Source organism: Vombatus ursinus, unplaced genomic scaffold, assembly GCF_900497805.2.
Source record: "Vombatus ursinus unplaced genomic scaffold, bare-nosed wombat genome assembly UNPS02014786.1, whole genome shotgun sequence".
NCBI classification, from domain to species: Eukaryota; Metazoa; Chordata; class Mammalia; order Diprotodontia; family Vombatidae; genus Vombatus; species Vombatus ursinus.
The window spans coordinates 28,691,198-28,702,199 of NW_020954564.1; the positions used below are offsets into that span (position 1 = coordinate 28,691,198).

Genomic DNA, 11,002 nt, shown 5'->3' on the forward strand with positions numbered 1-11,002 from the left:
TCTTTGGCCACCCTTTCCAGTATTGGGTGTGCCATTTCTCATGTTTCTAACACACTGGGCACACTCCTTTTCCCTCTGTTTCCCTTCTGAATTCTTAGTATTCTTTCTCATTTAGAGGTTTACATCATTCTAATCAGCTCCTGGTTGCTACCATCTATTGGACTTCAAAGTCATTACCCTCCTTTCTCAAAAAGTTCAGTATGTAGTTCATGGTCTTCATCTCCTTCCCTGCCTCTGCCCTTATACTTGTAGCCTTCAATCCACACCTGAAGATCACCTCAAATACTCTGACCTCCCAAGTCATTAACTTCCTCGGTTCCAATGTACCTATATTTTCATTATACCTACACTACACACAGGCATGATTGTGACACTGATCTTTACTGTGAGCTGTGTAAACCTCTTGACATCATACCTTATTCTCTCCTTCCTGACTCCAATCTCTGGTGAAAAGTTGCTCTTTCTCCTTGCCAAGGCCAGTCTCTGCACATGTATCCTATATCTCATCCCTTTCCATCTTCTACAGCAGATTGTTCCTATGTTTATCCCCTCTCTCTAATCTTCAATCTGTCCTTAGGTAAGGGTTCTTTCTTGCCATCTTCCTTCATCTTGAAAATAACAACAACAACAAAACCTCACTATACCCTAACATCCTCTCAAGCTACAGTCATGTATTTCTCCTTCCTTTCAGAGCCAAACTCCCAGAAAAAGTTATCTGCACCCTTTGCCTCTACTTTTCCTCTCATTCACATTTCAGTCCTTTGCAATCTGGCTTCCTACATCATCATTCAACTAAAAACTATCTCGAAAGTTACTGATAACCTCTTAATTGCCAAAACTGATGGTCTTTTCTCATTCTTTTTTTTTTTAACCATTGCACAGAATTCAATACTATTAAAGACTCTATTCATCATTCCTTTCTCAAAAAAATTTTTTTTTTAAAATATTTTTTCCCTCTCTTGATTCTTCTACATGTTTGAGAACTCCTTGGTATTATTCACTGGCCCGTTTTTCATCACCTGCCCCCTAACTGTAACTATAACCCAAGTCTCTGTTCTGAGCCCTCTACTATTCTCTCTTGGTGAGCTCATCAGCTTCCATATCTCTATGTAGCTAACTCCTAGATCTACATATCCAGCCCCAGTCTCTCTCCTGAGCACTTGTATACAACTCCAATTGCCTAAATGACATTTCAAACTGTATGTCTTGTAGGCACCTCAAACAACACATCCAAAAGAGAATTTGGTGTATTTCCTCTTAAATCTTCCCCTCCTCTGAACTTCTCTGTTTTAAGGACATCAACAACCTCCTAATCATCCAAGTTTGTAACCTCGGCATTGATCTTAACTCCCTTCTCCTCACCCCACATATCAAATCAGTTGCCAAATTTTGTCATTTCCACCTTTCCCGTATCTCCTACATCCACACCCATCTCTGTACTCACGAAGTTACTACCCTAGACTATATTTTTTATCATCTCTTGCTTGGATTATTGAATTGCTTCTTAACTAGTTTCCTGTCTTTCCGCTCTCCCCATCCTCCACATAGCTGCCAACATAATTTTCCTTAAGTGAAGGTCACTTCTACTCAATAAACTCTGATGGCTCCCTTTGTCTCTAGGATCAAATATAATTTTCTCTGATTAACTTTTAGAGCCCTTCACAAATCATCATCAGCTTCTCTCTCCAATCTTATTATACATTACTTCCCTTCCCACAAACTGTGGTCCATCCTGGGTGACCTTCTTGCTCTTTTTTTTTTTTCCAGTTCTGTACCTTAAAGTCTCTTCACATCATCCTCTATTCTTTCCTCACTTGCTCCAGTCTCTGAAGAAATAGGGCTCTACTACTTGTTAAGACCAATCCCTCTACTTGAGCTCAACCTAGATCCCATCTCCTCTGGGAATATGGCCCTCTAATCTGTCATTTACTAGCTCCTTCCCCATCATATACGTACATAACTAGGTCACCCTCATCCTTACCTGTCTTCATTTCACTCTGCCACCCCCTTATGCTATCTTGCTGAATCTAGCTTCCTTTTCACAACCAAATTCCTAAAAAATCCTCTCTACTGCTCCACTCATCTACACTTCTCACTCTTCAGCTTGCAATCTGGACACTGACCAAATCATTCAAGTCAAACAGTAAACCAGCATTTGCTTTATCAACCAATCTGATGGCCTTTTCTCAATTCTCATCCCTCTTGATCTTTCTGCAGCTTCTCACTCTGTTGACCACTTAATTCTCCCTACCTGAATGCTCTCTTTCGCTTCCTGTCTGATCATTTCTTTGCAGTCATTTTTGATGGATAACCTTTTTTTTCTCTTTTAAATTTTTTCAGTATATATATTTTACTTATTTTTTTCAACATTCACTTTTATAAGATTTAGAACTTCAAATACATTTCTCCCTTCCTCTCCTTCCCCCTCCCAAAGATGGTAAGCAATCTGATACAAGGTACACATGTACAATCATATTAAACATATTTCCATATTAGTCACATTGTGAAAGAACAATCAGAACATAAGGGAAAAATCTTGAGAAAGAAAAAAAAAACAAAAAAAGGGAAAATAGTATGCTTCAATCTGCATTCAGAGTCCATAGTTCTTTCTCTAGCCATGGATAGCATTTTCCATAACCAATCTTTTGAAATTGTATTGCTGAAAAGAGCTAAGTCTATCAAAGTTGGTCATCACACACTATTGCTGTTACTGTGGACAATGTTCTCCTGGTTCTGCTCACTTCACTCAGCATCAGTTCATGTAAGTCTTTCCAGGTTTTTTTGAAATGGATAATTTTCAATGTCTTGCTTATAAGTGGAGCTATCCTTGAAGGCTGTCTAGGTTTTCTCTTTTCTCCTTATACTACTCCTGATGATGTCATCAACTCCCATGGGTTCCATTACTATCTCTAAACAAAGGACTCCCAGATTTGTATTGTCTTGCCCTAATCCCTCTCCTGAGTTCTAGTTCCACATCACCAATTGCTAGTTGGATATCTCCACCTGGATGTTTCATGGGTAAACTCAATGTTCCCAAAACAGGATTCATTTTATTTTACATCCCAAAATCATCCTTCCCTTATGCTTCCCATTGGCTGTTAAAGGCAGTATCATCCTTCCAGTCAACCAGGTTTGCAATGTAAGAGTGATGCTCAACTCTTATCTTTCTCTTATCCCCCTCCCCCAATTTAAATCAGTTGTTAATTTTTATTTATTGTTGATTTTGTCACCCTGATATCTTTTGGGATTAATCCCTTCCTCTTCACTCATTAGTCATTTCCTTCTCCCTACCTCTTCTTCCACACCCAGGATAGGTTCTATCACATACTTTCTTGCCTGGACTTTTGTATCAGCCTCCTAAATAGCCTCCCCGCATCCAGTGTCTCTTCTCTTCAGTACTATCATCCAGACATTTGTCAAAATCATCTTTCTAAAGCAGAGGTCTGATCATGTCACTCTCCTACTCAAGAATCTTCAGTGGTTCTCTACTGATGCTAGGGGGAAAAAAAAGCCCTCAGCTTGGCATTTAAAGTTCTTTACAATCTGATTTTATAAGCCTTTCCAGGCTTAATTCACATAACTCTCCTACATACACTGCATACTCCCAGCCAAACTGACATACTTACTGTTTCCTCTTTCCCAAATTGCATCTCTTGCCTTTTGCCTAGAATGCACTACCTCCCTCATCCCAGCCCCTTAGAACCTGGGTTCTTAATTTGGGGTCTGTGAACTTTTTTAAAAAAATCTACATAATTGTATTTTAATATTGTTGGTTTCTTTTGTAATTGTATTATTTCATTTTATGCATTTAAAAACATCATTCTGAGAAGGGGTTAATAGATGTCTTCAGATGGTCAAAAGGGTCCACAACTCAAAAAAAAAATGTTAAGAAGCCATATTAGAATCCAAAGGTATCTATTACAGGAAACCTTTCCTCACTTTTTTTGGGGGTGGGGGTTGGAATGCTTCAAATGCTTCTCTTTTATTGAATATCCATCCTTTTAAAAATTGATGATAAGGCTTGGCTTTGCACGGTATGCTATTTTGGGTTGTATTTTGAGTCCTTTTGCTATTCAGAATATATTAATCCATTCACTTCTGTGGTTTCTTGTAGGTGTTGTAGTCTTACGTTATTTGAACTTCCTTTTCTTTATACTTTAAAGTCATTTTCCTGATTACTTGCAGAATTTGTTTTCTTTTTTTATTATTGGAACTGAGAAATTTAACCATTATGTATCTTGGAGTTTGAAGCCTGTTTTTTTTTTTTCCTGGAAGTGATTTGTAGATTTTCTTTCCATTGGAGCTCTTTTCTGCATTCAGAACGTCCGGGAAGGTTTTAGGTTTTTTGTTTGTTTGATTTTTTTTTTTTGGTATTATTTCTTCCAGCATGGTGGGTTTTGGGTTTTTTTTTCTTTTTCTTTTGACTTGTCATGCTCTTCTGGGAGGTTTATATCCTAAGTTCTCTCTACACATCCTGTCTTCAAGATCAATGTTTTTAGTTTATAAAGGTATGGGTTCTTTTACAGATGTGTTAAACTCACAAGGCCATGCCTGCTGGAACCAGATTAAGACTGGGAATTTTAACAATTGGGAAATGTTTAACAAAAAAAATACATATATAATACAATATAGGTAATGTTAATTTGTGGTTTTCTAAGTCAATATGCAGCCTGGGAGGGATCTATTTCTATTTGATTTTAACTGTTAACTGCTTTACATTATTGCTTTTTTGCTTCTCTTCTTCAAGATTTTCTTTCCTTTTAGTATAGTTATATTCCCAATCTGTTATCTCTTTTGCTTCTGTGGAGAGACTTGCCACCATGGGTTTAAGTTTTTCTACTCTGCTAATTATTTCTGCTTTGTGGGAGATATAAATTCTGCCATTTGTTCTTTTCTAAATTCTTCTCTTAAGGTTCTGATTTGGCTCTTGAACATTCTGGAGCAGCCTGCTGCAGTTCTGTGCTCTTTGGAGCATGGTTCTATGTCTCATCAGATGGTGTATGGTTTCCATTTATTTAGATATGTTTGCAATTTTTCAGTTGTATTGTTACTTATCTTCTGTTCTGACTTAAATATGTATATTCCCAGATGACTTCTCTTCTTGGGTTATAGGTTTTAATTGAATTTTTTTCTTCTTGCTATCTTTAGTAGTTTTAATATAGTGCTTTTACTCTGAGGGGCTGAACATCACAACTATTTCAGTCTCCCCTTACATCAGGGAATCCACTTTTCATTGGCCCTGCCCCAACTAACTTCTGTGAGGGGACTGTTCTAGGCCTAGCTGGATGCCTCTAATCTTTCCTTGAGGCCTGGTATAACACCATACAGTAGTCCCTTACCCCAATCATCTGTGATCTTTAGTTCTGTGGTAGGGCTGAGTATCTGCTGCTTTTTGTAGGATTAGGGGAGGGTAAACTGTATGTCCTAGGCAGAGTTTCTGCTGTCTTAGGGTTCCCTAACCTAGAGGCTGTTGAAGGTAGTCCTCCTGTTCCTTTATCTCCCACTCCTCTGTATATGGATAGACAAAGGTTGTTGAGGCAGAATGTTGGGGTAAAGGAGGGATAGGTGTGCTGGCAAAAACTTCATGAAGAGGAAAACTCCTGAGTGGGTCCCAGAGCACAAGCAGATGGGTTAGTCTGTGTGCCCTCCTGGAATGTGGAGGCTGGTGGAGGACGGGTATTGAGTTAGTGCTGTGTTTATTCCTAAGCCTGTTACTTTTGGGGGGTTTTTGTTTTCTTGTCCTATGGAGATAGTTGTAATTGCTCTACCTCGGGCTCATAATTCCTCTTTTGGAGTTATTGGGTTTTTCTGAGGGGGGGTTTCTTTTTTTGAGAGTTCATAGGTACTGGAGAAAATGTCTAGTTTCTATTTTGCTAATCATATGACCTGCCAATTTATAGAAGAAGCTCTTCCTAATTCTCCTAATTGTTAGTGCTTATTTTCTCCTCAAATTATCTTGCATTTATTTGTGTAAATGTTTTATCTTTCCAACAGAATGTAAGCTCCACTCTTTTTCACTGTCTTTATATCCCTAGAACCTTATCCATGAGAGATGCTTTAAAAATAGAATGAATGCCCAAATTAGTATGATGCTGAAAGCTCAATTTGAATTTTTTCTCCGTCAACTTTAAAACTCAGAATTCAAGTCAGACAAAAAACACATCATATAGAACATAGTTCAACCAATTACTTCTCATTCATCAATCTACAAACAAATAGTATTTTAGAGGAAGAAAAACACATACTTACTTCATGGATAATGTTACTCTGGGTTTAAAATAGGGTTCCTTCTGGTCTGCCAGAAAGATGATTAAATCATTTCCTAAAAGAAATAAGAATTGTGTTAGAGAAGCCTTGAACAAATGTATTTGTGTAGCAAATCATAGTAATGGTTGTCTCTGGCACTTATACAAAAAAAAAAAAAATTCAGGCACTACTCTGTGGAAATGGAATTTCTGAATTACCTTTTCTCTTTTGATCTATTTCTTCTTATGTACATATCCAGCGATATTTAAAACCAATGTGCCACTTTAATAGGATAGGGATTCTCATAGAATATCCCATTACTTGTTCAGTTTTCAAAGCAAGAAACAAAAGGGCAGGGAGAACTACATAAGAAGATATAAACACAATATTAACAGAAGCAGTTAGCTTCTAGCAGGAGCCAGAAGAGCTCAACTTAACAGTAGAAATTCATTAAAACTCATTATTATGCTACTGTATTATGGGGTCAAACCTTTCCTTAAAACATAGCAAGAAAAATAGGCTGATAAAACATTACAAATCTTGTCTTAATCCTGTCTTCTAGTCCAGGGTATAAGGGGGTTTGATTGTATTTGATGAGTCATAAGGTTACCATTAAGCATTTGCTCATAAAAAGACTTATCTAAACTACTTGAGGACTATACCTGTACTATACAACTTGTCTTTTTCCCCTTATAGTAGTGTAACCTTGAAGTCAGGAAGGCCTGAGCTCACATCCTGCCTCTCATATGTATTAGCTATATGGTCATGGGCAAGTCATAGTCTCCCTCAGTATCAAATTTAATTTTCTCAGAATCTGTTACATTTAAGTTGTAATATACATTGGTGGAGAGAATTTCTACACTGGAGTTACCTCACAGTAATGAAATCACACCCAGAACAAAAAACTACTTAATATGGTATAGGGCACAAAAAAGACACTAAAATAACTGATAGGCTGGTATTTTTAAAACTTTAATTGCTTTATATTCTTATGTTTATTAACTGACTCATACCTTGTAAAGCAAAACTTTTCTTTTTAGTTACATAATATAGCTGACAATTTCTCCACTTCTCATAAGAAGCAGGGTCAAAGGGGAGTTGCCTGGAATCTGAGAAAGTCTGTAGTCCTCAGTAGAGGATCATGAAAAACCTTATTCTGACTTGCTATTCCACATGTCAGTCCTTGGCTGAAGCCAATTTCTCCCTTCTTAAATCTTGAATTAAAATACTCCCTATGTTGATAAATTGCCTATCTTCAAAATTTAGAAAGATTCTGATTAGATAGTTGAAGATCTACATTTCCTAGGAACCACAAATTTGACATGCGTATTATGAGTAAGTAAAATCATGATCCAGAGGAATGTGAGAGTCAAGAACATAGAGAAGGAACACCAGATAACCAAGGTTAAGGATGTTCCATAGCCTATAGACCAAATCTTTAGGGACCTGAGTATAAAGAAAATATATGGCATTAAGCTGTGAGAGTTTATGGTCAAGGAGAATAATTGTTGGGGGTTAACTCCAAGGAAGAAATGGACATAGTGGGGACAGCTGAGGGAAAAGATGGAGAGTTGTCAGCGTCTCATAGGAATGAGGTTGTTGTGTATTAGTGTCAGGATGGGAGCATGGGAGCTTGAACATGAACTTGGAAATAAGTTATTAGAATCTCAGAATATGAAACCTGGACTATTATATAGCTTGGAGATTACACAGCTCAATATCCTCACTTTACAGAGGAGGAAAATGTGGCCTTCACAGATGATTTATCCAAGGTAACAGCAAGTTAATAATAGCTAAGATTAGAACAGAACATGACTAGGACCAATAACAGGACAAGAACTAGAACATAAGAAGCCTTATGACAGTGTTTCACTAGAACAAGTTGCTTTATCTTAGGGTACCTAGAGGAAAGAGAAGACAACTTTTGGAGAGCCCTGAGGATTCAGCTAGGGAGGGGACCAGGAAAAGGAGCTGTTATAGTTTTGAAGATAGGCACGTTGATAGAAAAATGAGCTGTGAGCATCCATGAACATGTATGCCTGTGTTCTCATGGAAGTATAGGTGGAAAGAGGTCTTTAAGGGGAGAATGGAAGTACAGGAAATTATTAAAGTTTCAGGAAGAAGGAACAAAGGAAGTAGGAGTTATCATAGCCTTGGAAGTATTTTATATATTGAGTGGTAGTAGATATTGTAAAGAGATGGCAGAGCTCCACAAATTTTGGGTAATGGGGAAGAACAATAAACTGTAAGGACACTGAAAATTTGAGGAGGGGGTCATGAGGAAGAATGGGCCTTTTAGGGCCTCAGACAATAGGGATGAGATAAAGGTTGTCAAGGGCCTTGGTTATTGCTGGGGGGTGAGTTGGGAGAGGGAGAAAAAGAAGGCAGTTATTATCCTAGGACAGAGGAGCCATTTAGGCTCCTAGCATGCGCCTAGGGATGAAAAGTGAAGCTATTAAGAATCCCTAGAGTAGACTGGCAAAGAGAAGAAGCTGTCAGGGTTAAGACCAAGTTTGGAGGAACAGGAAAGACAAGAGGTCAGAGACAGGGGCTGGAAGTGAGATGCTGAGAAAGGCAAAGCCTCTGTCAGAAGGATGGAGATTGTGGGGTCAGACAGTGGGGTAGTCAGGCTCTGAGAAGAGATATTGGAAGTGTTCTGGGGATGGTCAGAGGTCTTTCTGGAGAACGGGGCTGAGAACGGTGTAGGGAGGGAAGGAGACTGTCAGAGCCTAAGTATGGAGATGACGTGCTGTCAGGGCTCAGGTGAGGGGCAGAGGCAGAGAGTGGGGCTCTCAGGAGGATGAAGATGGTAGAGGCAGGAAGTGGTACTGTCAGGAAAATGGGAGGATGGTAGGGGCAGGGAGAGAGGGAGGCTGTCAGGGCCTGAGGATGGAGACAGGTGTTGTCAGGGCTCTAGAGATGGGTGGGGGTAGAGGAGGGGCTGTGAAGAGTATGAAGACGGTGAAGACAAGAAATGGGACTATCAGGAGGACCGTCCCAGACCATCAGGTTAGGGAGGGGAGCTGTTAGGATCTGAGTTTAAAGATGGAGGGCTGTCAGGTCCTGGAAATGGGTAGGGGCAGAGATGGGGGCTGTTAGGATCTGAGGATGGAAATGAGGGTGGATGTCAGGGCTTAGGGGATGGGATGGGGAAGGCAAAGGGAGGGTCAGGAGGACAGCACCAGGATGGGAGCAGAAGGAGCTGTCAGGAGGCGACACTGACTTTCCCGCAGCACGAACAGGTCCGTCTGCTTGTCCGAGTTGAAGTCCCCGAAGGCGGCCACGGTCCCCCAGGCCTCGGGGCCAAACAGCTCGCCCGTGACGTTGTGCAGCGCTGCGGCCGCGCCCGGGCCCAGGAGTCCCAGTCCCAGCAGCTGAGCCAGCAGCGCCCAGGCGCCCAGAAGCCGGCCCGCGGCCGCCATTGCCATCGCTCAGCCGTGCCGGCGGCCTGCCCTCCCCGACCGGTCCGCGCCTCCTGCCCAACCCCAGAGCCCCAGCCCGCCCCGGTGCCGGCCCAGGCCTGGCAGCGCCTCCCGGCAGCCGCCAATCGCCTAACCCCAGGTCGACCGGAAGTAGCGTCACAACGCGGCGCCCTGGTCTCCGCGGTCGTTCCCGGTCCGGAGAGCTCGGTGTCTCCCCGGCCACCCCAAGCGGGATTCCCGAGGAAGAAGACGCCGGTTCGAACCACTTCCGGGCGGGGCCCCCTTTGCGACAGTGTCGTACGGAGGCGTGGAGAGGGGGACGGGGTTCACGGAGGGGAGGGGCGGAGGCGGGGCATGCGCGGAGGGCCGGCACTGGGGAGGGTGCCCGGGAGACCGGGCTGGGGCAGCTGGGGACGCATTGACTCGGGCATCAGCGAAGGCAGCGGCGTCGGCGTCGGCGTCGGCAGTAGCGGCAGCAGCGGCCGGGGTAGCCATGACGGGGGCGAAGGGGCTCATGGCTGACGTCAGCTGGAAGGTCCTGGAGCGGAGGGCCCGCTGCAAGCGTTCAGGTTTGGCACGCGGGCAGCCCCGTTCTTGGAAATAAGTTTGTTCTCTGCTTGCGCCCCAGAGAGCGGCGCGCAGCTGCTGCCGAGGCTCCCCCAGAGCCCGTGTCGCCCCGAAGTCTGGCAGCAGCCCCATTTTTTAGAAATAAGTTCATCCCCTGAGTCTCTCCCCGAAATCTGGCGACGGCCTCATTTTTAGAAATAAGTTTGTCCCTTGTGTCTCATTCCGCCTTCCCTCAAATTATCCGATGGCCCCATTTTTTAGAAATGTTTGCTCCCTCTGTGTCCAGTGCCCCGAAATCAGGCGACGGCTGCTTTCTTAAGAAATAAGTTTGACCCTTTTGTCTGTCTCCACATTCCCCCCAAATGAGCTGATATCCCCCTTTTTAGAAATAAGTCTGCCCCCTTTGTCTTTCCAACTCCCCGAAATCAGGCGACGGCTCCATTTTTAGAAATAAGTTCGACCCTTGTGTCTCTTTCTAGCTCCCCCAATTCAGGCGGCGGCCCCATTCTTAAGAAATAAGTTTCCCCATGTCTCTCCCCCCACCCCCGGCCAAATGAGTTGATGGCCCTATTTTTAGAAATAAAATTTCTCCTTATGTCTCTCTCCCCACCTTCTCGAAATCAGCTTCTTGTTTCAAATCACTTGATGGCCCCGTTTTTTAGAAATAAGTTTGCTCCCTACCACTCTCTTCACCTCCCCAAAGTCAGGCATGGTCCCCATTCTTAATATGTTTGCCTCTTGTGTGTCCCTCCACCTCCCCTCTCCTC

At 42.3% G+C, this 11,002-nt stretch overlaps 2 protein-coding genes across 3 annotated transcripts in view; one reads left to right on the plus strand and one right to left on the minus strand.

Moving 5' to 3' along the window:
* The window catches only part of ITFG1 (integrin alpha FG-GAP repeat containing 1), a 244,246-nt gene extending 234,572 nt beyond the window's left edge, over positions 1–9,674 (minus strand). Inside the window, exons 1-2 of the mRNA XM_027867726.1 lie at positions 9,470–9,674; positions 6,250–6,322 (exon numbers count right to left, since the gene is read on the minus strand). Of these exons, the coding sequence (XP_027723527.1) occupies positions 6,250–6,322; positions 9,470–9,674 (278 nt within the window). The remainder of the gene's footprint in view (positions 1–6,249; positions 6,323–9,469) is intronic.
* A 465-nt stretch (positions 9,675–10,139) lies between these two features.
* PHKB (phosphorylase kinase regulatory subunit beta) overlaps positions 10,140–11,002 on the plus strand; it is a 231,278-nt gene continuing 230,415 nt past the window's right edge. Inside the window, exon 1 of one of the 2 annotated variants that reach the window (XM_027867903.1) lies at positions 10,140–10,237. In XM_027867903.1, coding sequence (XP_027723704.1) covers positions 10,162–10,237 — 76 coding nt within the window. In that variant the 5' untranslated portion in view covers positions 10,140–10,161. The remainder of the gene's footprint in view (positions 10,238–11,002) is intronic. The other variant, XM_027867904.1, reaches the window with a different exon arrangement.